Source organism: Folsomia candida, unplaced genomic scaffold, assembly GCF_002217175.1.
Source record: "Folsomia candida strain VU population unplaced genomic scaffold, ASM221717v1 Fcan01_Sc024, whole genome shotgun sequence".
Lineage (NCBI taxonomy): Eukaryota > Metazoa > Arthropoda > Collembola > Entomobryomorpha > Isotomidae > Folsomia > Folsomia candida.
Window position 1 is genome coordinate 2,281,956 of NW_019091216.1, and position 26,461 is coordinate 2,308,416.

Consider the following 26,461-nt stretch of genomic DNA (forward strand, 5'->3'; position numbering starts at 1 on the left):
AAGGAGAGGTTTATATAACAGTAACAGATAATGCTTACATCGAATATCAGTGTCCCTCTGTCCCCCACCCTTCCGCGGCCACTGTACATGCCTCGAATTACTTACTGGACCCAATACATACGTACTGGCTGGTTTGGCAGATTGCTTTCGATCTACAACTCTCCATTCGCGTTCGCCACTGGGGAAAGTACATAAGCATCGGAGGAAATTCTATATGCACGTACATATATGGGAGGAAGTATGCATTATATTTTGGATGGGGCGAGAGGAGTGGAAAGTGGATGGGGAAAGCAGGCAGGCAAGCAGAGAAAGCTGGACTGGAACAGAAACCCGAATCCTTTCAGGGTTTGGTTTGCTTTGCCGTGAAAGGAAAGTAGAGAAAACGAAACCATACGTATGTTTCGCTCAAAATATAATAAACTAAAAGTATAAAGGAGACTAATCAAACACTTACAGACGGTAATAAATAAAGGGAGAAAGTTGTTAATTAGTTATTGTGATAATAAGAAAGTGAAAATCAAACTTTATTGCTCGATTTTAGAGAATACATAAAAGTGCAGACAGACAGACAGACGTAAACTTAAACGTTTTGGCAAGATAAAAAATTCGTAATAAAAATTCGAACGGATTTTTAACCAGGACAGAAATTTCGGAAATATTCTGCTAAATTTATAACCAGCAAAATATAATAAATTTCTTTAAATATTATACAACGATTTATAAAAAAAACTTATAATCCAAATTTCGAACTGATTTTTAGCCAGGAAAAATACAACAAATTTCGGAAATATTTAACTGGAAACAAATCTAATAAATTCGTAAATATTATTGCAATCTCGATTGACAAATTATACACACACGGAAAACACTTGCTCATACATAAACAGCGAGTGGTGACCGTGACGTGGTTGGTAGATTGTGGTTTTCTCGTCACTTTGGCAATCTATCTAACCAAGCCACGACATGTACAAACGTATGTAAAGAGAGACGGACGGATAGATAGCTGGATGGTCGTCGCAGTGGTCGTGGTGGTGTTATAAATAAGTAGCAGCTTTCCGTTAAGTGGGGTAAATCAGAATTGTTCCATCTGGTCCAGAATTTTGCCAGCTTAGCCAAGCCACACACAGAGATACGTACGTACGTCGTCACCATATCATCGTCAACGAAGGATCAGTCAGGATTTGATTGTCACAAGTAAAACAGAAAATTTCCCATTTTTCGAAAGGAATAAAAGAGTTCGACAAAAGATAAAGTTTGGAACTGGAGTAAAACCAAGACAAAAAAATATCAATTTTTTCCATAGAATAAAAGAGAGTTCGTAAAGTTTGGAACTGGAGTAAAATATATAAAAAATTGACATTTTGCCTACAAAATAAGAGTTTGATAACGAAGTAAAGTACGTTTGGAACTGGAGTAAAATTGTAAAAATTACCGTTCTTTTTTTCGACAAAATAAAAAAGTTCCAACAAAAAACGAGGCAAAGTTTGGAACTGGGTGAATTTGCAGTGAAAAAAGTGAAGTGATCGGTATACACTCATAAATTACTTGACGACGAGGAGGAAGGAGGAGGGCTAGTCTCGAGAGGTAAAGTGTATTTATTTTTGTACGCTTTTTTTTGTAAGTAGGTTTTGTTTAGTTTGAAGTGGTCAAGTTTGAGTATTTTTTTCATGGTCAAATTGAGGTGGACATTAATTGAGTTGAGGTAGAGTTACTTACGTACGTGGGTAGTATTTCTTTGAGGAAAGTTTTGCAATACGGAGACGAAAAGCACGATGTACGTAATGCAGACACGAAATGAGTAGTGGAGAAATTATTGGGGCAGCGTTTCATGACATTTTTAGTATTTGGGTGGAAGTTTAAATTGGCGAATGAGGAAACGTGTGCGAATTACGTGAATTGCAAAAGCTGCACGTATTGGGACTAAAGTGGTGCAAAAATTGTTTCGTCAGATGTATTTACGCATATATTTGGGTTGAAGTTTTTTGTAAAATTGAGTTTGAAGCTTTGCAAATTATGTACGCAAATTGCACAAGCTGCACATTTTACAAGAAAAAAGGTACAAACAATTTTCGCCAGATTAGATGAAGTTTTTTGTAAAATTGAGTTAATTTGGATATTGGCGAAATTTTGCGAATTACGTGAATCGTAAAAGGTGCACATTGTGCGACAAAAAATTGTAACCAAATTGTTTTAGTATTCAGTATTGTGTTTAGTTTTTTAAAAAATTGAGTTTGAATTTATAATTGACGAAACTTACGTGAATCGCGAAAGCATGCAAACCGCAAATTCTTATTAAAAAATGGCACGTTTCTCTCCATTTTGTTTTCATTTGGCCCACCTGCCAGTAAATTTTGCACACGGTTGACACACGTGAAATGCAGTCCATAATGTATGCATATTCTCACCCTGATGCAACTAGTCTCTTGCAAAAAAATGGTATTTGCGTGGATGGGAAAGTAGTTTGATTGTTTTTGCAAGTTTTCTCTTCTTGTAAATAGACTTTCATACGTAGTTCTTCTCCTGCGGGTGGCAGGTGTTGTATGCTCGTTACCGTTTTTTATTACCGTTATACGTATGAAATTGAAACCATTTCTTTCGCACGCAAAAACGGCGTGGCGAATAAATCGTGTGCCTCCCACGGACTGAATGGCACCTGGAAATGAATTGGTGGCCGTATTTATGAAATGCAGTGGCGGCGGAAGTTGGGGGGGGGGACATTAGCATTGTGGGATTGGAGGAGTAGTGACGTGACTTATTAATCATACCTGTTCAAAAATTTAGTTTTCATTCAAAATTCATTCATCCCGATTTCGGAGTGAAGATTTTCATTTACATATAGTAATTTTAGTTCAAATTCATTTCATTTCACTACACTTCATCGGACTTCATGTCTGACTTGTATTAAGCCTAGGGTGAAAAATCAAAAGAGTGAAAAATCCTGTTATTCAAAGTCATTCATTTGAAATGACGGGATCCTTCAGTCATTTTTCATTAAAATGGAGGAAATTCATTTTCATTTAGTATCATAATCTGTCACATGAATGAAGGTGAACAGGTATGTTATTAACATAGGGAATTTTACTGACATTGTGGTGGCCAATGTCCCCCTGCTTCCGCCGCCACTGAGAAATGAGTAGCAAATTTATGCCGATGCTTTCACCTCCGTTTTCTTAACTTCTTGATCTTACACTGAAGCCAACTTACGATTAATTAAATAATTTCTTGGATAGATAAGAAGTTCATTATTGTGTGAAGTTTATGTATTTCTTGTTTATTCAACGTCGCTCATTCTACTGGACGTTTCCCGTCATCGAAACTAGACAGATTTATAATTGCTTTTCAATCACTCAAAAACTGAATGGATTCCATAAGCTTGTCACATTTTGGATCAACATGACAATCTGGACGAGAGACTCGTCTTTCGTATATTTTATATATTAAATTTGTTTAAACGATGGTCTATGTAGCGCTACATGAAAAAATTGGAACAAGGTTCTCCTAGATTTCGAAAATCCAGTGCTTACATGGACGATTACATTATTTTCGTTGAAATTCCAGTATAAATTCCCTGCCATTGTTTGGATTTGTTCGTTTTGTCGAGATAATTTGCATTCCAGTTATGCAATGATTCCATCTTGTTGTGCAACTTTCACTTGGAAATGGCAATTTTCAGGGTGATGTCGCCATGCCAAGTTTGTTACGGTTTGATGGGTGCTAAGGTCATCCATTTTTGACAGGACAAGTAAAATTTGTTAAAATCCGACACGAATTTTGTTCGGCTAACCTTTTTTTAAATGACGAAGGTCAAGCCTGGGGCGGAAAAGTGTCGAATTTTAAGATACAACATTTTATCCATACCTGTTCACTTTCATTCATGTGACTGGTTATGATAGAGAATGATGGTGAATGAAAATGAATTTCTTGTGATTTGAATGAAAATGAGTGAAGGATTCAGTCATTTCAAGTGAATGATTGTGAATGAAAGGATTTTTCACTCATTTCATTTTTCACTCTATGCGTAATACATGGGGCGAAGTAAGAAATGAAGTAGGATGAAGTTAAATGAAATGAGCTTGAAACAAAATGACTGACAATGCACATGTCAGACATGTTTCGCACGGATCTTCATGATACTAGCACTAAAATCTCAAAGAACTAAACACAAACAATAGTTAGTATGAAATTTGAGCACTTCTGCAGAATTCAAAAAGTTATGAAGGTTTTAAGTTTGCGAAAACGCGTATTTTCACCATGCGAAACTATACAGAGTTCACCTCTCTGCTGTCCGATTTTCTCCTGCGCTTCTCTTCACTAGGTCATAGGTTTGCACTCAAAATTTGATTAATTAATTTCCTAACCAAGTTCTCATCCGATTTTTTATATTTGGCTTTTACATAATTTGTTAACACTTATTAATGTTTAAAATGGATTCAACTAACTTCTTATAAGTGGAAATTATTTTTCAAAATTGGTTCAGTCAGAATAATGGATTTTTATTTCTTTCGCGTTGAGGGTCTTTAAAGATTTAAAGACAAGAGTCAAGACAAGACAAGATTTAAAGAGATATAAAGACAAAAATCTTATGACTTTGTGTGATGCTGGCCCTTATCACACAGGGAACTTGGTATGTTTGGTTTTTTATTGTCAAATAAGTTTACAAATATAAATACGCAATGTGAAAGAAATTTAAATGAAAATCGATCCTATTCTGAACAAATCCTTAAAAAATTCCACTGATAACAACTTAATTTTTATTTTAAATATTCAAAAGTGTTAAAAAATTATGTAAAAGCCAAATATAAAAAATCGGATGAGAACTTGGTTAGGAAATTAATTAATTAAATTTTGAGTGAAAACGTATGACCTAGTGAAGAGAAGCGCAGGAGAAAATGGGACAGCGGAGAGGTGAACTCTGTATAGTTTCGCATGGTGAAAATGCGCATTTTCGCAAAATTAAAACCTTCATAACTTTTTGAATTCTGCAGAAGTGCTTGAGTTTCATACTAACTATTGTTTGTGTTTAGTTCCTTGAGATTTTAGTGCTGGTTTCAAAAAGATCCGTGCGAAACATGTCTGACATGTGCATTGTGAGTGTGAATGAAAATCTTCACTCTGGAATCAGGATGATTGAACTTTGAATGGAAAAAGTTTTTCTGAACAGGAATGATTTTATCAGCAAGTATGCAAATTAAACTTTGTCACTTAGTTAGTAAAAATATTCAAAATTGAGGTATCTCGACTATTTTCGTAAATTTAGTTCAATTCCGAAGTTTTGAGATAAACTTGTCACATTTTGCGCATCAACTTCAATATCGACGTATTAACTTGGAGAGGTCTGCTGTTGTTTTCCACGTATAAAGCCGGCTTTTCTGCGTTTTAATTACTAATTTCGCCAACCCGACTCTTGTTTGAAATTGGGTCAGCTCTGTTTGTTTATTATGATGGGATCGTATTTATGTCATCTCGCGTTACGTCTGAAATCCTTTCATCCGTGAATGAAGTAAATAAATAGCATCCAGTTTCCAGCACATCTTTGGTTTCTCCCACGAGCAAACACACACATGAAACAAAATCACATAACAAACATGCTTATATACTTTCTGAACTACACTCTAAATAAAAGTTGTGCCGAATTTTTCCAAAGTTGAGTTAAAAAGCATACCTGTTCAAATTTTTTTTTCTTCATTCAAAATTCGATCATCACGATTTCTGATAGATGATTTTCATTCGCATTCAGAGATTTTGTTTCTAATTCATTTCGTTTCACTTCACTTCATCTGACTTCATATCTTACTTCGTTCCATGTATTAGTATTAAACATAGCGTGAAAAATGGAAGGAGTGAAGAATCCTTTCATTCACAGTTATTCATCTGAAATCAAGGAATACTTTAGTCATTTTTATTCAAATGACGGGAATTTACTTTTATTTAATGACAAGGAATTAATTTTTATTCGCTATCATAATCAGTCAAATGAATGAAGGTGAACAGGTATGTACAAAACAGGATTATACAACAATACGGTAAAATTTGCCCAATTCTTGTGTCGTCCTAACCTTGGATAAATTTAGCACAACTTTTATTTAGAGTGTGTACATAATGCAGCAGTATTTGTTTTCCCATCAGCCTGGATCATGAAATGGCAGGTTGGATCATGAAATGTGAGGCTTATTATTAGCTTCAAACTTTAAATTGCGAGTTTTCTGGACGGAGGATGAAAACAATTGCAATTTGGGATTAGGATTGATTACAAGGCGTTCTTTCACTCTCACAATTTCTGGAAAGTAAATACTCTACACCTACTCAAAATCTCAGGGCTAATTTCGTGGAAAGGATTAAATTATGTACAGGTGGACGGGTAGGAAGGAAGGAAAGCGGAAAAATACCACCCTTTTTTTGTGAAGAAAGTAAATTTAGAAAAAAAATGTGGGCAGAAACCATGCCCCGTTTCCTTTGTGCATTTTCATTAATTTAATAAGGATGTGTGCATATCATGCCCATTATAATCAGAGGGTGGATATGTATTCACAAAAAAATCGCTGAAATACGCATTTAATATTTAGAAATAAAAAATTCCAAAATCTGCACGAAATTTGTAAGAAAAAAATCATAAAAATACGATTTTTAGAAGAACTTATACTTTTGAATTTAGTACTCTGGATTTTTGTGGTCCAACTCCTTAGAACAAAGCTAATTTGTGTCTCACTTCGTTGAAACGATTACAAAATATACGCATTTAAAAAATTGTGTTAAAGATTTACATATTTTTAAAATATTACGTGAAATATGTATGTTTGAAATATGTTCCAATATGTAAAAACATTTTGAAATTTTAGTTATCTATGTGAATTAGGGAAAACATATACAAAATTTAACCAGCTGTCGTCATACCTGTTCACTTTCATTCATGTGACTGATTATGATGGAGAATGATGGTGAATGAAAATGAATTTCCTGTGATTTGAATGAAAATGAGTGAAAAATTCAGTCATTTCAGATGAATGACTGTGAATGAAAGGATTTTTCACTCATTTCATTTTTCACCCTATGCTTAATACATGGGGCGAAGTAAGAAATGAAGTCAGATGAAGTGAAATGAAATGAACTTGAACCAAAATGACTGAGTGTGAATGAAAATCTTCGGTTAGAAATCGGGATGATTGACTTTTGAATGGAAACTAAATTTTTGAACAGATATGACTGTACTCACCAAGGCAAGAAGTTGAAAATAAATACGTACATAACCGCTCCTTACCAAAAAAGATAATATCCTTACCACCTTATCTCGTTTAAGCTACATAACATTGATAATTTCCCATTTTTGGCGTACAAATCCACAAACTTTTATTGTCTAGTCATGCCAATTTCACTTTTATTATTTCACTCATAATAAAATTGTCCCTAAAGTCTTACCAAATTTTATACCTATTTCTCATCATCATCGTCCTAGTCGAATTGCAATCTCTAAACCTAGAATTATGTAATAATATTCCGAAATTTTAGTGATCCACAAGAGTTTAGGAACACACGGACAAAGTTTGTCTGTCGTTAAAGTGAAAAAGTTGAAAATAAATGCATAGCCGCGATCTGATTATAATTTAAAGATTTTTTTGACCACATGTAAAAATTTTAGTCATTCTGCTTTCTCCTGGATAAAAATTCCTACAAGAAATGGAAGAAAGTGGTATTGTTCACTGTGTAAAGATGTAATATTAGTTAGTTTTGTAACGTGGAGCTTATAATTTTGGGGATCAAGTCATTCAACTTTCTTCCTATGCCCGGAGCAAAATAAAGTAGAGGAGAAAGCAACGGAATAAGAGCCGAACATCTGGCCTGGTCTGTCTGAGGTGCGTGCATTTTTCTCTGTATCCGACCAGTTATTATAACTCCAATAACGGTTAAAGTTAAGATTTTTTGACCACGTGTTAAAACATCGGTTAAAGAATACCCGCTTTTTCTCCACTAAACAAAATTCAAATTTTTGACCACGTGCAAAAATTTTAGTTAAAGAAAGCACATTTTTTCCATGCAAGATACACAATTCTTATAAAACATGGAGAAAAGCGGTATTGTTCCCTGCAAAAAAACTTAATATGACTCTGGTAACATGGACCTTGTAATTTTGGGGATCAAATAATTCAGAACTTTCTTCCCGTGCCTGGAGCAAAATAAAGTGGAGGAGAAAGGAAAATGAAGTAGAGACCTGGCCTGGTCTGGTCGAAGGTGCTTTTAAATTTTATTCTGTATCCGTCCCCTAATTATAATTTATAATAGCGATTAAGATGCAAATTTCTTGACCACGTGCACAAATTTTAGTTAAAGAATTACATACAAAATTCTCATAAAATATGGAGTAAAGTGTGACTTCTTGTCCGTGTGCAAAAATTTTGGTCCAAAAATCATACTGCTTTCTCCGATTTATAAAATTCCTACAAAAAATGAAGGAATAAAGTGGCATCGTTCTCTGTTAAAAAATTTAATATGACTTTGGTAACAAGGACCTTGTAATTTTGGGGATCAAGTCATTCAGAACTTTCTTCCCGTGCCCGGAGCAAAATAAACTAGAAGAGAAAGCAACGGAGGAAGAGTAGACGAGCACCTGGTCTGGTCTGAGGTGCATGTATTTTGTGTTCTGTATTGATTTACCTACGGCTGCCTACCTGGCTTTCACCTTTATCCAACTTTCTCTCTCTCGGCTCGCTGGGGAATTCAAAGTTGCAACTTTGAGCTGTCAGTACTCACTGGTGAGGCAACGTATTAACATCACCACGACGCTCATCAGGGTCTTCTTCTTCTTGCCAGTTAATTTTTTACCGACCAAAGCCAAAAAAAGTGGGATTGACTTAATTAAAGCGAATCTTTCTTTTTGGCAAAAGAGAGAGAAAGTTCTTAATTTGAGGAGAAAGTTGGACACTTTATTTTATTTTTATTTTTATTTTGAGGGAGAGAAGAAGAGAAAGTTGAGATTATTGCATTCTGCGGTCAGGGAGAGAGACTGGCTTTCACTCGAAAAAGAAAAATTGTGCTGGTGGTTTATTGGAGATTTGAGGGAGAAAGAAGGACATTTATTTGGATAAATTTCACTTGCTTAATTTGTGAATATTTTACTTAAATTTATTTTTTGATCTTTGTGAAATTTTAATTTGACTTAATTAATCGAAATTTAAAGGAGGAGAAAGTTTGATACTTTATTTTATTTTTTTGAGGGAAAGAAGATAAAGCTGAGATTACTTGGGATTCTTTGGTCCGGCAGAGACTGGCTTTCACTCGATAAAAAAATTGTGCTTGTAGTTGAGGGGAAATTGGAGAGGAAAGAAAAGGAGGACAATATTTTGGACAAATTTCACCTGTTTAATTGCTTCGTAAATATTGTGAATTAAATTGATTTAACGTTATTTCTTTGTAATTTGAGTTAATTAATCCAAATTTTGAGGTGAAAGTTCGTTATACAAAAAAAAATATGGAGAAAGCTGGATAGGTTGTTTTATTTTTTGAGAGAAAAACAAATGTCAGTTTATTGCATTCTTTTGTCCAGCGGAGGAGATAAATGGTCTTACCTTCACTTAATAAAAAAGTGCTAGTGAACTAAGGGAGATTTTTTAAGCAGTAAAAGGAGTACAATTATTTTATATTTAACTTGAATTAATTTTGTATCTTTCATAGAACTTTAAATTTGACTTATAATCCTATATATGGAATCATATATTGACTAGGAGAAAGTTCTTTGTAATTTTTAGTTCTTTGTAAGAAAGTTCTTTGTAAGAAATTTTTGAGGAGAAAGCGGCACACTTTATTTTCTTGAGGAGGAAAGTTTATTGCATTCTTTAGTCCGGCATAGGATAAATAGACTGACTTGACTTTCACTTAATAAAATAAGTGTGGGTGGAGAAAAAGGGACAATTCTTTTAACGACATAGTTGGACACTTTATGTTTTTTAGAAAAGAAAGCTCGTCTTTGCATAGTCAACCCATTGTCACTTTGTAAAATTGTCATGTTGGATGACATTCCAGAAGGGAAAAAGGAGGACAAATATTTGGACAAATTTTACTTGCTTTCACCCATAAAATATTAAAGTTTTGACTTGAATTGATTTTGTGGTGTCCAAAGAATATTCAATTTGACTTGCCTAATTTGAGGAGAAAGTTAAACACCCATTATTTCGATTTTTATGTAAAAAGAAAGCTCGGCTTGGCATCCTCGGTCGGACAGAAGAGATAAACAGACCGACTTTCACTTAATAAAAAAAGTGTGGGTGGAGATTTAACGAGAAAAAACGGGACAATTGTTTTAAGGAGAAAGTTCGACAGAGTATTTTTTAAGCTAAGCTTTTCATTGACTTTGACTTGAAGAAAGTATCGCTGGGCTGACATTCCATGAGAAAATTGGAGTATAATTATTATAGAAAATGTCACCCACTTTCACTTGTTTTCTTAATATTCCATGTTTAACTTGAATCGATTTTGTATTTTCATACAATTTCAAATTTGTCTTACTTAATCCCAATCAGTTAGAGGAGAAAGTCATTGTACAAGAATTTGAGGGGAAGGTTGAACACTTTTATATATTTTTATGCATTTTTGGAAAACAAGAGGGAAAACAATTTCATGAATTCTGGGATCCGACAGAGGATAAATAGAGCGACTTTCACTTAATAAAAAAAGTGTGGGTGGAGATTTAACCAGAAAAAACGGGACAATTCTTTTAAAGAGAAAGTTAGACAGTTTATTTGTCAACTTTGCATATGGTGACTTTCACTTGATAAAAGTGTCACTGGATTGTCATTCTCCTCGAAAAAGGACAATTATTGGGACAAATCTCTTCTCCTTTCGTTGTGAATCTTCAACTTGGCGATTGATTCTGTATTCTTTATTTACAAAGAGAATTTTCAATTTGATGTTCGATGTTTCTGAAACAAAGTGAAATTCCAAAGTCGGAATAAAGGCGATATAACAAGTGGTGGAGAAAGTGGAGGAGGAGGTGGAGGAAAGTTTTGGAGAGTGAAGGAAGAAGAGGAGTCAAGTTTTTTAAAGACGGAGACAACGGACGACATCAAAAGTGAAAGCGATACGATAAAAGTAATAGAAACAAAGTTTTCCCCCTTGTTTGTCCAACTTGGGAGTTTGTTTGGAAGAAATCTGAACCCTTTTTTGGAGGAGAGAGGGACTCTAAAAGAAGGGTTTCGTGACTTGGAGGAGTTGATACATTTCTTGCAGTGGGAAAAACGAAATGCAAGAAATGGAATGGACAAGAAAGTGCAAGAAATGTGCGGTATGTAGCCACGCGCCGAATGAATGAATTTCTGGCAGACCAAATAAATGAAAAAAACAACTTTCTTGCAGTTATTTCTTGAAGACGGTTACGGGGCAGTCTTTAGTTTCTTGTGAGTTTAGTAGATTTCTTGTAATGTAAAATAAGCCAAGCAAGAAAATACAAGAAATATGCGCCATCTAGCGTAGGAGCTGAACGTAGGAGCTGGTTTCTTGCGCCGTGCATTTCTTGCAGGTCAAAATATTCACCTGCAAAGTAAGCAATGCAAGAAATGTGAGGTGCAAGAAACTATAAAAAAACTGCCAGAAATATGCGCGGCAAGGAGTAGTTTCTTGTGCCTTGCATTTCTCCCAGGTCAAAATATTCACCTGCAAGAAATCACTTTCTCCCCCTTATTTCTTGCAAGTGGTTACTAACGAAACCCTGTCTAAATTGCTTTAAGAAAAAAAGTGAAAGGTTGGCTCAACCAGAAAATGTCGCTTTACACAAAGAAAGAAGGACGAAGAGAAATTGTAACGTATTGTTTTGTTGTGAAAGGAAGGATCTTTTTTCTAATAAAAAACATCATCTCTTCTTTTTTGAAGATCATTATTTATTTTTTAATAATAAATCATGATTCAGACGAAAATAGGATGAAATAAAAGAAGGGAAAAATGTAAGAGGAAAAACTACATACTTTTGTTAAGAGTGAATGAAGTGGCGATTTGTTTGAGTGGATTTTAGCCGAGACGGATGGACGTATGGATTTTTTTGCGTGGTGAAAGTGCACTCTTGTGGGAAATCTGTTTTTAAGGAAAGAAAATATTTTATTTGCAAGGTGAAAGCAGCAAAGCGTTGGAAATTGTAAAGAGAAAAGAACGGAATTTACTGAAAATTGACAAAAATCAGGACATTTTTCTGCAGGAATGGAAGTTCTTTAAATCCCATGGGTTTTTATTCTGCATAAAATTGTATGCAGAGAAATTTTGCTGATTTGTTGTATAACGTTTCTGCAAAAATTCTACGCATTTGACTTTGCATAAAAATTGTGGTGAAAATTGGCGAAAATCAGGACATTTTTCTGCAGAAAAGACACTTTTTTTGAAATCCCGTGGGTTTTATTCTGTATTTTATGCAGAGATATTTTGCTGGTTTGTTGTGCAATGTTTCTGCAAAAATGCTACGAATTTCACTTTGCATAAAAATTGTGCCGATTTGGGCAAAATTATGAGTACAGAAAATATGCAATTTTTTAGCAGTTTGATTTTTATACGGTTTTATTCTGTGTTAAACTTTATGCAGAAGAATTGTGCAGACTTCTGTAGAATTTGTGAGTGCAAAAAAATTGGCAATTTTTTAGCAGTTTGATTTTCATACGGGTTTTTGTTCTGAATAAAAGTTTATACCGTACAAAATATGCCTATTTGTTGTTCAGATTCAAAAGAAACAAAAAAATCTTAAGCAGAAAAATGTGCAAATATTTAACAGTCCGATTTTCATACGTTCGTTGGACAATCAGAAAAAGTAGCACATCTTCTCAAACAACGGGAAAGAGTAGCACTTCCCCTCGAGTTGTTTGGATAAGAGAATTTTGAAGTGAATCTGATTGAAAAAAAGATAGAGATTGACATCTTTGACACTTTAAGTCCCGTTTTCTCTCTCCTCTCAAGACCACCACCGAAGCACGTTCAGTGGCCGCGGAAGGGTGTGGACAGAGGGACCATGTCCCCACTATTATTCGATGTCCACATTATCTTCCCGTCTTATATAAACCCCTGCATCCCCTTTCCTATAATGTTAATGTCCCCACAGCTTCCGCGGCCCCTGGCTACATATATAGCTGAATGCACAGTGGCCGCGGATCTGCGGGGTCAGGGGGACAATTCCGCCACATTTATTCGTTGTCCGCATCATGTCCCCATGTTATACAAACCCCGTACCCCCCCCCATCCTGCAATTTTAATGTACCCCGATGTCCCCACAGCTTCCCGCGGCCCCTGGCTACAAATGTAGTGGGATGCACAGTGGCCACGGAAACGTGGGGACAATTGAGCGACAATGTTCCCATGGTTTTTTAATGTCCCATGTTATATGTTTAAATACCTCCCTCCCTTATAATACAATGTTAACGTCCCAAGATGCTCCCACGGCTTCCGCGGCCACTGCCGGTACGACGTTGATTTTGCGAAAGAAAGCCTTTCTTCGTCTCTCTCGAGCCTGGAAGAAAACAAACATTTTTCTTCTCTCCCTAGAAATTTGGATGGAGTGATTTTTAGACGTTTTGATTTGATCGGAAATCAATTCTTTTCTTAGAAATAAAGTGATGTGATGTGGAAACGTGAATTTTTACAGGGTCGAATTTTATCCAGAGCTTACTAAAAATACATTTTTGTATACGTGCCCAACTCCGGTGTAAGACTGACGACAGACGTATTTTTCTTCAGCCTGGAGAGAAACTATAAAAGTGAAATGAAAACATTGCAAAAAACGTGTATACGTAATTGTGCCAAAATTTAATACGCAAATGTGGAGCAGAATTCAGTTTGTCAATTAGTTTGCTAATTAAGCAAAAAGTTTGCATAAACGAGCTATTTGCAGACTTTTTTGATATGATAAATTGACGATTGATCTAACTTTATTTGGTGAAATACATAAGTCATGCAAAAATCGGAGGAGAAAGTTGCGATTTTAATGATGCCCGTACGGATCGAGTAATGTACCTGTTGCTTGCATGTTTTTTGTGATTCTATGTGACGTAAAAATTTTGCAAGGTTATTTTTGCATTTGCAAAAATAGAAGGAAGGTCGCAAGTATCTTGGTGTGGTGCGTGTCGTAATAAGTAGGAAATTAGTGTTAAACAAGACTACTCCCGCTGTGAATTTATGTACGTACTGCGGGACAGGAAAAGTGCAGTAAGTAAGCAAAGTGGATACCGGATTGGAGTGGACTTTTGGTGTTTCGTGGTGATTTAGTATAGTTTTCGTGGACTTTCCCTGCTTTCTCTTTTTAGAAGGAAGAAGAACAAGATGGAGTCCATGATTCGAAGTATGTTTTGGCTGGATGAGTTGTTACTTGTATTTTATGGGTGTTCGTGTACTAACAAAAAGGATTGCGTGTTGTGGCCTGTTTTTTTTAGATTTTATTATATCAGTGTTTCCTTTCTGTTGGGTTTGTTACATAGAATTGATGCACTGCAAAGCCAGAAATGTGAGAAATGTGAGGTGCAAGAAAGTGGGAGAAAGTGCAAGAAATATGCGCCATCTCGCCACGCGCTATATGCATACCTGTTCAAAAATTAAGTTTTCATTCAAAAATCAGTCATCACGATTCCGGACTGAAGATTTTCATTCACATTTAGTCATTTTCTTTCAAATTAGTTTCATTTAACTTCATCGGACTTCATTTCTTACTTCGTCCCAGGTATTAAGCATAGGGTGAACAATGAAATGAATGAGAAATCCTTTCATTCACAGTCATTCATTTGAAATGACGGAATATTTCACTCATTTTCATTCAAATCACAGGAAATTAATTTTCATTCACTATCACTCACCATCATAATTAGTCAAATGAGTGAATGAATGAAAGTGAACAGGTACGACCGTATGATGAAAAGCGGAGGCGGGAAATAGTTTCTTGCACCTTATATTTCTTGCATCTGTTGCGGGTCAAAATTTTCAGCCGCAAGAAACAACTTTCTCCCCCTTATTTCTTGCAAGTGTTTCCTTGTCCCTATTTTTATTTTCTGGGTCTCTGGGATGGAGAGAAAGTTGAATTGTTTGTTGGGTCAGTTCGGTGGAGAGTCGATACAATAAATAAATATTGGACGGACAGGCAGGCCCAAGAATTGGGGAAATGGGTGAACTTTTTTTTAGCTGGGTGGAATTGATCGAGGTTACTTTCCCCAAATGGGAAAGTATAATATTTTAGTAAATTACAGGGTACGAGGAGGTTGAATTATACAACGTGTTTTTCTTTTCTCGCCAGAGAGAGAAATTGCGAACTACTGAATTATTTATGGGAATAAAATTGCAGGGAATTTTCTTTTTCTGAGGAGAAGATAGTAGATGTGCAGGTTTTTTAGGTTAATTCATTACGCAGATGGGATGATAAATATTTATTAGGGTATATTTATTTATTTTGGAATTTTTTTAAATTTAATTTTAAAATTTTTGAAAGGACGAGTTTGTAGATTTCACTATTTTTCACTTGATTTTTATACATTTTACCTATTAGTTTTATAATTTTTAAAAATTAAAGCTATTTGTTACTATTTTGAATGGAAAATTTGCAACAATTTGAATCAGAAATACCTTACAGGAAATAATTCAAAATAACAATTTTGCTAGAAAAAAGACATGTTTTTGCGTTTTTTTACTAAAAGTTTGTCAATTTTCCATCCTAAAACCACTATTTTTCATATACTTAACGCCAATTAATTATATTTCTTCTTCCTCCAACTACATATATCACTGTAATAACTGTTGTAGTGATTGATATCACGTAGTGTGTGCAGTCCCATATTTTCAAAGTGCATGCGCACAATGAAAAAGTAAGAAGGAGCCCGACTTGCCACGTCGCGGGTCCGGTAATCTTCACTGTTGATTTCATGGTAGTGTTGTGCTGTCGCCATCTTAGCCCGTGAAAAATTGTAATTTTTTAAAGAAGATTTCCAGTTTCTTTTTCAACATAAGAGGTCCCATTCGGTCACCAGGTAAGTCTAGAGTAATTCCCATGAATTGAGGGTATTTTTATTTAGAAAATATAATTAATTGTGAAGAATTAAACAAAATAACTCCGAGCCACCTTGAAAAGGTGACGGAGACGTGGTGTCCCGCGCTGGCCCACATTAATTTTAATTTCCGATGTTTTTTGGTTTTAACAGCCAGGTCGGATTATAACGAGTTAAAAGGTCAAGTAGAATCAATGTCCATATTTATTGCGACGCAGCAAAAAGAGCTGGATTCTTTGAAAGAAGCAGTAGGGAAGAATGATATTCCTCAAGGACAGACTCCAAAGGACAAGGGTTGGTCACTTGGTCTCTCAGACGAGGAGGACAATTCTCAGGAGAAGGAATCTGAGAATTTTGCAAATATGTTTCAAGATAAACCACATGGTAATAATATTGCACGAAAAAATAAAATATAATTTTATCTCTAAGTTTAAAATCTAAGAATGAATTCATTAATTAGATGGTCAGGACGATAACGAGCTGGTAGAGATTATGAAAGATATTGAGGGCAGCATTGAATATGGTCCCGATCTGCTTCCACAAATCTCTGAGGGGTTTTCAAAAACAGTTAGTCGTCCTTTGACAAAGGAAACTGCCTCAAAACTCAAAGATCAGATAAAAATCCCGTCCAACTGCAAGGGTTTTGCTGTTCCGAAAATGAATTCTGAAATCTGGGCCCATTTACCTACGGGGGCAAGGCTGGCAGATATCCAAACTCAACAAGTTCAACAATCAATTAGCTTTGGTCTAATTACAATGGCCGAAATTGCAAATGAGGTTGCCACTCACTCAAATGAGATCCCTCAAGAGGTGAAGAAAAGGATTTTGAAATTAGCTATTGATGGAGGAAATATTTTGGGCGATCAGCTGCAGGCGAGCAATATGAAACGCCGTCAGGAAGTGAAAAAATTAATTAATCCAGAGTACAGTGCAATTTGCAACAAACAGGTGATTATTATTATTTATTTACTCAATATGTTACATCGTCATAATATTCTGCAATGAGAAATAATTGATAAACAGTTGCCAGTATCGGAATATCTTTTTGGTGACAATTTGAGCGAAACTTTAAAGACGTCAAAAGCAGCTTCAACTGTTATTCGATCGTCAATGACAAGGACTACTCGGTTCCGTCCATACAATTTCTCAAGAAATACCGGAAATTTAAACTTCCAACGCCCGTTCCCACGATTCCAGACTCATCGAGGGACGCAAGGGCAGTTTCGAGGTCAAACTCGGGGACAATTCAACCAGCGAGGATTCAACCGAGGAAATTATCCACAACGACAATTTCGACAACCATAAATCAAAATATTACAAATGAGAAGGCAGGTAGATTAAGATTTTATGTAGAAAATTGGAAAACTATAACTTCTGATGATTTTGTACTTAAGGCTATTTCGGGCTATAAATTAATATTTAATCACACACCTAGTCAGGCCAAAGAACCTAATATCCCTAAAATGAATGAAGTTGAATCAGGTTATATTGATTCATGTATTAATGAGATGGTTAGCAGTGGAGTTATTCAAATCTCTAAAGAAGAGGAAGGTCAATTTTTATCTAGCATTTTCACAGTTCCTAAACCAGACGGTTCTCGTAGGTTTGTTCTTAATTTAAAACTTTTAAATAATTTTATTCTGGTTGATCATTTCAAAATGGAAGATATAAGAACTGCACTCGCATTAGTGACACCAAACTGTTATTTTACCGTTGTTGACCAGAAAGATGCTTATTACATGATTCCAATGCATAAGAGTTCTAGGAAATTTTTGAAATTTCGGTGGAAAAGTATTCTATATGAATACTTATGTCTTCCATTTGGATTGTCATTAGCACCATGGCTATACACAAAGGTTTTAAAACCTGTTCTGGCTTATTTGCGATCCAGACTTATAGTTAACGTATCATATCTCGATGATTTGCTAACAGTAGGAGAAACATATGCAGAATGTCAAAGGGCTACTCAGATAACAATTTCATTACTTAAATTCTTGGGTTTGTCAATTAATGATGAAAAATCAAGATTGATTCCTTGCCAGAGAGTAAAATTCTTAGGTTTCTTAATAGATTCAGAATCAATGGAAATATCTTTACCGGACAAAAAGAAAACACGAGTATTAGAAAAATGTCAGGGTGTCATAAATATGAGTTCTGTTCCTCTTCAAAATTTAGCTGAGTTGATTGGTACATTAATATCATCGTGTCCGGGAGTAGAATATGGCCAAGTATACACTAGAAAGTTAGAAATGGAGAAAATTGATGGCCTTTTTATCTCAAATCAGAATTATAATCACAAGGTCACCATTTCTGATGAAGGAGTCCAGCAGATTTAAATTGGTGGATAAAGAATATTTCTCATTCTAGAAAGAAAATCAGGCAGGAAGCATATTTTTTAACCTTAACAACAGATGCATCTCTAACTGGCTGGGGTGCAACGACAGCAAGAAGATCAACTAGGGGTCATTGGAATTTCAATGAGGCTAAAAGGCATATTAACGAACTAGAGTTACTTGCAATTTATAATGCATTGCTGGCGTTGGTAGATTTTACAGATAAATCAGTTCTTATTAGGTCAGACAGCACCACTGCAATATCGTACATAAATAAATATGGGGGCTGCAGATCCTATCAATGTCAGGAGCTTGCAAAAATTATATGGCAGTGGTGTGAAAAGAGAAGAATTATAATATTTGCTTCTTACATTAGCACAAAGGATAATATTGTTGCTGATTCACTTTCACGTTTGGATATCGATAGTTATGATTTTAAATTAGGGGACAAATATTTTTATAATATTTGTAACAAATTAGGTAGCCCCGTAATTGATCTCTTTGCCTCCAATAAAACAAATCAATGTGCTCGCTTCGTTTCTTGGTTCCCTTGTCCGGACGCTGAATGGGTGGACGCATTTACTAAACCATAGGGAGAATTCTTTTTTGCATTTCCTCCCTTTAAATTACTCACTCGAGTTTTAAAGAAAATCAGGGAAGAGCATTGCCAGGGTATTGTAGTTGCCCCAAATTGGCCAAACCAACCGTGGTTTCCATTATTTCATAACTTAAAGATTTCAAAAATAATTATTATGAAACCTGCTAACGATCTTCTTTTTTGTCCATATTCTAATAGGAGTCATCCACTGAGTTTCAAGACAACATTAATGGCAGCACTATTGTCAGCCAATCATTTAAAATATTGAATCTGCCAGATAACGTCATTTCAATTCTAAAGTCATCATGTAGTGCCAGTACTTGGAAACAGTATGAATCTTCTCTTAAAAAGTGGATATCGTTATGTAATGTTATGAAATGGAATGTATATGATAATGAATTGTCAAAATATTTGTCGTTCTTAGCTAACATGTACGAGTCAGGTTTAAGTTATGCTTCTATAAACACTGCTAGATCAGCTTTGTCAGCAGTTTTTCCCGATATTGATAATTGTAAAATAGGCGAACATAGGTTAATTACTCAGTTTATGAAGGGTATTAGTAAGTTAAGACCGCCCACACCTAAATATTCATTAACATGGGATTCCAGTAAAATGCTCGATGTGTTGAAATCATTAGATAGTGAAATAATTCCATTACGAGAGTTGACTCTTAAGGTATTAGCATTATTAGCGTTAGTTACGGCTCAAAGAGCACAAGTGTTTTCACAAATACAGATACACGACATTTTATGGGGAGATCCAATTCAAATCAAGATTCCTTCAATTCTAAAAACAACTACGATAAAAAATCCGAATCCAATTTTAATCATCCCTTCTTTCGAGAACAAAAGTTTGTGTCCGATTTTCAATTTGAAAATGTATGTAGAAAAAACTAAAATATTGAGAGGAGAAAGTGCTAATTTATTCATATCTTTTGTTTCTCCATACAAACCGGTCACATCTCAGACCATTAGCAAATGGTTATGTAAAACTTTAGATATGGCTGGAGTTGATTCAAGTATTTATACAGGTCACAGTTTTAGGCACGCTGCGACCTCAAAGGCATCAAGTCGTGGGGTAAATGTTGATGCCATTTTTCAAAGAGTTGGCTGGAGCAATCGTTCAAATGTATTTGCTAAACATTACAATAAGAAAATAGATGATAGAACCACTTTTGCAAATTCTTTGCTAAGTAATTAAATTAAAATAATGATATAATATTTAAGTTTGTATTTACATATGTAACAGGTCAAGGATGCACAGCAAATTATTTGGTAGTAAAAACTGTTTAAACAAGTTACATATTTGTTCGGTTTTTTATTTTTTCGAATTTCATATTTACTTTAAACAACTACAACAGTTATTACAGTGATATATGTAGTTGGAGGAAGAAGAAATATAATTGTGGATTTTGCGAGGGCGGCCGTAGGCCGCGTGAAGCAAAATCAAGATTATATGATTCTTCCGGAAACGGAATATATCACTGCCCTCCATCCCTCCCCCACTAATTAAAATATGAAATTCGGTGACTTTGAAATAGTGAAGATTACCGGACCCGCGACGTGGCAAGTAGGGCTCCTTCTTCTTACTTTTTCATTGTGCGCATGCACTTTGAAAATATGGGACTGCACACACTACGTGATATCAATCACTACAACAGTTATTACAGTGATATATTCCGTTTCCGGAAGAATCATATAATCTTGATTTTGCTTCACGCGGCCTACGGCCGCCCTCGCAAAATCCACAATTATTGAGTGGGAAATTGTTTTGCAGGGTTTTACACATTAATAAAAGGATTTCAATATATTTTGTATTTTCGATTTGCCAATACGCCAATCTGTAAATTATTAATGACTAATTTAAAAATTCAAAGTTTTGTAAAACGGCGTGGAAATCATTCGTTAAATACTTTTTCCATTATCAAAATTGTTTATGGGACGTGTTATTTTGTGAATGCCGTTTAAGTTCGACTCAAAAAGTTACGAATTTCCTGGAAGATAAGTGCGTGAAATGATATCCATCAAATTTGGCGGATAAAAATGCGTACTTTCTTACTTTCACTGCAAATTAATAACAGAATTGTGCATTTACATAAAATGAACTTTTTGGTATTTTTGTGGAAAGCTGCATAATATTTTTCTTCAGAAATTTTGGAATTTTCCATATATCGACAAACGTTAAAAAGTAGATCATTAGAGTTTTTCGTCAAAAAGTGGAAACTGATTGAAATTAGAAATCATGTTTTATATGAAATCATTATAATTTTAAGTGTTTTCATGAAATCAAAATTGTGTCCAAGAGAGATTTCATTTCAAAACCAGAATTTTGATTTTTTAAATAGGAAATGATTTACTGAATTTTATTGTTCTGCTTTCTGCAAAGATGGTATTGATTTTTTGTTTTTTTTTCAAAAAAACTTTGAAACCGGTTGAAATATTTTGTGTTTTATGCATAGGAAATCACCAAAATTTTAGGTTTAATTATGAAATCTACATCGTACCCAAAAGAAATTTTATTTACAATTCAAAATTTTATAAATTTTATGAAAAATAAGAAGTGAATTACTGAAATTTATTGTTTTTTTGCAGAGATGGCAGGAGGGGGTCAGAACTGGAGTGGGGGTGGCGGCGGCGGCGGCGGCGGTGGCGGGAAGGATGCCGCCGATCAAAACTTTGACTACATGTTTAAACTACTGATAATCGGGAACAGCTCGGTCGGAAAAGTATGCAAATTTACAAAGTTTTACTTATTCAATTTTTTAAAATTCAGATTTAATAAAATTACGATAAAAAATATTTTTCGTTTTTAAGACTTCCTTCCTCTTCCGATATGCGGACGGTAAATGAATTTATGATTAATGCAACAATTCACGGAATGCTTGGTAACTTTGTAAAACCCGTAAAATAATTTTACAAAATAAAAAAGAAGCCGATCAAGTTTATCAAGGAAAATTTGTGAGCCATTTTTCTTAAGAAATATTTATTAAAGTTTGTAAAATTTTGGAAGTTTATGAAATTTATGGATTTTAGAAGGTTACCAATGTCTTCGTGAATGCACTAAATTACATTTAGGCGTGTAATGAAGGCGTGTAATGATGTGATTCAATATCTGTAGATTCGTTCACGTCTGCATTCGTCTCCACGGTGGGGATCGACTTTAAGGTGAAAACTGTGTTTCGCCAAGACAAACGAGTCAAACTGCAGATTTGGTAAGGATTTAGGTTCAATATTTTAAATTGAAATTTTTATGGATATTGAAACATTTGATAATTTTTTTTGCAGGGACACAGCTGGGCAAGAGAGGTATGAAAATATTGAATTTGACATGCATTAAAAGGGATTTTATTCCGTATGAAAATAAATCTTGGGACAATTCGTCGTTTTTTTTGTATAAAATGAAGTACGGAATTTTCCAAATTTTGTCACGTAAAATCTAAAAATTTTCAGTTTTTCCGTATAATTGGGGGTATTCACGTAAACTTCGTAAACGCCAACATATCTTCGCAACTTTGCAATCTTTGGGTAGATTTTGAACTGGGCAGCGAAATAGAATATTTGATGGTTTTGCGAAATATGTATGCGACAGAAAAATGCTTTTAATTACGTCGTAAATTATTTTTTGCAAACTCGTCGACAAGTGAATTTTTATTTTTCGCAAATTCGTCGCCAAGTGAATTTTTATTTTTCGCAAATTCGTCGCCAAGTGAATTTTTATTTCACGACACCCATGTCGCAGACACTGCAAAGTTGCGAAGATAGATGTAACGTTTTTTTGAGTGATTTGAATACCCATAGTGCAAAAAATTAAAATTGTGTATAATTGAAATGAATTGAGGTTTATTAAACTGAGCATCAACATGTGATGCACGTAATAATGACCAAGATTAACTAATTAATTACTTAAGTTTTAAGAAATTTTGTGACGAAGTTTTCAGAAATTTTGATAGGTTGATTTTCATACGAGATTAAATCCAGATTTTTATAAGTTGGCCTTTCAAGATTGGGTCTGAATTTTGAAAATACGCAGGTATCGGACTATCACCACTGCCTACTACCGCGGAGCGATGGGATTCATTCTCATGTACGATATCACCAACGAAGAATCCTTCAACAGTGTTCAAGACTGGTGAGGAATACGCATTTTTAATTATTAATCACAGGGCGGATATGCATTTACGAAAATCTGCATTTAATATTTAATTCAATTTTAGTTTGGATTATTTATAAATCCTTTTTCTAAGTCACTCGGGAGCATAAACGAACATTTCGCATAGTGCTTTGCAAGGCCTAAACCAAATCTCTCTTATCATCATTTTATATTAAAAAGCCACAATATTTACATAAGGATATGAACATTCGCAAATTAAGTTTCGCAAAATTTCTATCTTTGTATATTTAATATGCTGAGTTTTTTGTGGTCCAATTCTTCTGAGGGGAAAAAAATTCGTGTCATTCACACCTTTGAAATATTTAGTAAATATGTACGCACATATTTTTGAAACAAGTATTTCTCAAATAATAGCAGAAATATTTCTAAATATTTATACATCTGAAAACCTAAAAATGTATGAAAAAAATATTTTGAAATTTTTGAAAGATTAAAATTTTGACGATCGCTCATCACCGATAAATAAATATCCGCCCCTGTTAATTGTTACGCATTAATTACGAATTTATTACAATTCAGGACTTAAATTACCCTCCTGTTTTTTAGGGTAACACAAATTAAGACGTATTCCTGGGACAATGCGCAGGTCATTTTGGTCGGTAAGCGCAAATAACAATTTGTAAAATAATGTTTTGCACGTGTTTAGCACATGTAATTTATTAATTGTTTTTTTCTTCAGGGAATAAATGTGACATGGAGGACGAGAGAATAATTTCGTACGAGCGTGGGAAGCAGTTGGCAGACCAATTAGGGGTTGAATTTTTCGAAACCTCGGCCAAGGAGAATATCAACGTGAAAGCGGTCTTTGAACGTTTGGTGGACATAATTTGCGACAAAATGTCCGAATCGCTCGACTCTGATCCAAACCTTGCCAATTCCGCGAAGGGACAACGACTAACGGACGCCGGCCCAGGAAATCCTGCCAACGGCTCCTGTCAATGCTAATAGATTTATGACGTTAAAATATGAATGACAAAATTGTGTGGTGATTTTTTTTTTGGTGGTTCGAATTTTTGGCGTTTTTTGACGTATTTTTGGGGGTTTTTGTTCTCGTCAATTTTGCGACATTTGTGTTATCTCACTTTTTTTGCTATCGTATAGATACAATTATGAAAAAGTGTAACACGTGCACGTGTAATATTTTAATTTTGAGCGTAATATTTTTCGGAAGTATTTTTGGACTTTTTTTCAAAATTATTTTTTGTCGTATTTTTTGATTTTTGTCCATAATTCAGTTTTTTTGTGGTTTTGAGAAACTGCAAAAAAATGAGATAACGCCTATTCATTTGTTCCTTTCAGTAGCAGTTTGGTAAAATTTGATGTTTTAAAAGATATTTCAAAATTCAAAATTTTCGTCAAAATTTGTTAACCAATCAAAAACCATAAAAAATTTTAATGTTTTGTTTTTATATTTTGTTTTTTAACGAGATAATTTATTAATTATTACGTGATTAAAGAAGGAAAGATAGCCACACATTTTACACCACTTCTTCTCCTTCACCCTGATTAAAATGACCCCCGATTAAAAATTCGTATACCCCCCAAGAAAAGGCAACACTGTGTAGACAACTGATATTCAATATCTTCTACCGTAAAACTTGTACTTACGACTTGTACTTATACTTACTACTCAAAATTCAACTAATTAATTGTAATTAACTAGATTGATTAATTAATTAAGTGATAAGAAAAATTGCGACAAAACACAACCACCTATTCTGTGACGGTCATGATACACATTTGACTTCAAAATAATTCAGAAAAATTGGGTCATTTATTAATATAGATTAAAAATTATGATTAAAAAATATACAATGAACAATCCTTCCTAAAATTATGGATTCAAAAAGTTAGCAGATATCCAAAATTGATTTTTTATTATCTTTACAACAATTTTTTATTTACACCAAAATATATCCAATTAATACCATACCATATTTTCGAAACGCTTCCAAAAAAATGAAAACTTGTTAAATCAACAATTCTGAGATTACTCTCGATTACACACTTTTTTCTTGTATTTTCTTATTTGAAATGTTATATTCTACTAGAAACTATGCATCATCAAACTTGTATTTGGGTAGATGGAAGAGCCATTAAACAGATGTAATTGTACCAATCAACTTGTAATTAGGGTAAGTAAATTAATATGCAAATATTCAGTAATTAAATAGTGTATAAAAGGATATGTAATATACGACAGAGAAGAAAAAAGTATGTAGAGGAAAATTTCCCGTTTTGAAGAAAAATCAAAAAACTCGGCGTTACAGGACAATGATCATGTACTTACCGTGTAGATACTTACTTACATAGGTCAATTTAGCTAGTAATTTAGTCATACCCTGTACATTTTAATGTAGACAGAAAGAGTGTAAAAAAGGGTGCGTGGAAAGCATCATAATTCAAATTATGATGTAAATTTTGGTGATTTTTCGAAACGTTGAAGGAATAGGAAATCAAATTTTTGTGCGATGGCGGCGACGCGTCTTGATTCACACTCTTAGAAATGGGGTTACGATTATAACCAAAAAGTAAACGTATGTGACTCTACCGCCGTGGTTATGAATTTGTCATCCAGTGGTTACAATTGTTACCAACCAATTATAATTGGATTAAATTGTCTCCAGAGCTAATAAATGTATAACCAGCTGGTTGCAAATTCATAACCACGGCGGTAGAATCATATACGTTTACATTTTGGTAGTAATCATACCCAATTTCTAAGAGTGCACATTTAGCAAAACTTGTATGATCCCAGCACCAAATTAAAATTATGTGAAGAATGCACACACACACACATTTTTAGTATGGAAGAAAGTAGTAAAATATTGGGTGAAATTAAAAAAAGATTGTAGAAAAATAGCAAGGTTTTTAGGAAGGAAGCGTGGGTACCAATTTTTGGTGCGAAAATTAGCACGTGGACGGCGCAAAGAATTTCTGATTAGAAGAAAAAAAACACTGAATCTTACAAAAACTGTACTCAATTTTTCGTTTTTGTTTATTCTTATTTTTTGACGAATTATCTATGTAAATATGTACACCATGAGAATGTGTAATTAAAATTGTGCGTGTGGTGGTGGTGACACTAATGACACTAATTAATTAAAATTATAGTTCTATTAAGAGAATAGGTGCATGAAATCTGTAAATGCATAAACTTCTCTCGTCATGATAATTATGTAATTGTGGATTAATTAATGTATGTTAATTAACTAATTACATTTTACGGAATAAAATAAATCTATTTAAAAAATGAAGAGACTAAACTGTACCGAAATTTCATTCAATTTTGCTAAACTTTTAATTTCTCTCGTCCAATTGCGAATTAATTAATTAACCGATTACACTGAAAATAATGCGGGTACGATAACCAGAAAGTA

The 26,461-nt window shown here is 34.3% G+C and overlaps 2 protein-coding genes across 4 annotated transcripts; both read left to right on the plus strand.

The window, feature by feature from the left end:
* Positions 1-304: 304 nt before the first annotated feature.
* LOC110859095 (ras-related protein Rab-3) lies at positions 305-26,338 on the plus strand. 2 transcript variants are annotated; one of them, XM_022107959.2, is made up of 8 exons: positions 305-1,584; positions 21,503-21,636; positions 21,725-21,752; positions 22,029-22,122; positions 22,196-22,216; positions 22,941-23,039; positions 23,628-23,680; positions 23,761-26,338. In XM_022107959.2, the coding sequence occupies exons 2-8, from the start codon at positions 21,505-21,507 to the stop codon at positions 24,024-24,026; spliced, it is 693 nt and encodes a 230-aa protein (XP_021963651.1). In that variant the 5' UTR covers positions 305-1,584; positions 21,503-21,504; the 3' UTR covers positions 24,027-26,338. The 2 variants fall into 2 exon arrangements, with proteins under 2 accessions (XP_021963651.1, XP_035715120.1); XM_035859227.1 differs by lacking the exon at positions 305-1,584 and adding an exon at positions 13,276-14,293.
* Positions 15,560-17,526, plus strand: LOC118438663. Of its 2 annotated transcripts, XM_035859225.1 has the most exons (4): positions 15,560-15,962; positions 16,134-16,364; positions 16,441-16,928; positions 17,004-17,526. In XM_035859225.1, the coding sequence occupies exons 2-4, from the start codon at positions 16,175-16,177 to the stop codon at positions 17,283-17,285; spliced, it is 960 nt and encodes a 319-aa protein (XP_035715118.1). In that variant the 5' UTR covers positions 15,560-15,962; positions 16,134-16,174; the 3' UTR covers positions 17,286-17,526. The 2 variants fall into 2 exon arrangements, with proteins under 2 accessions (XP_035715118.1, XP_035715119.1); XM_035859226.1 differs by lacking the exon at positions 15,560-15,962 and having other exon boundaries at positions 16,074-16,364.
* Positions 26,339-26,461: the final 123 nt, after the last annotated feature.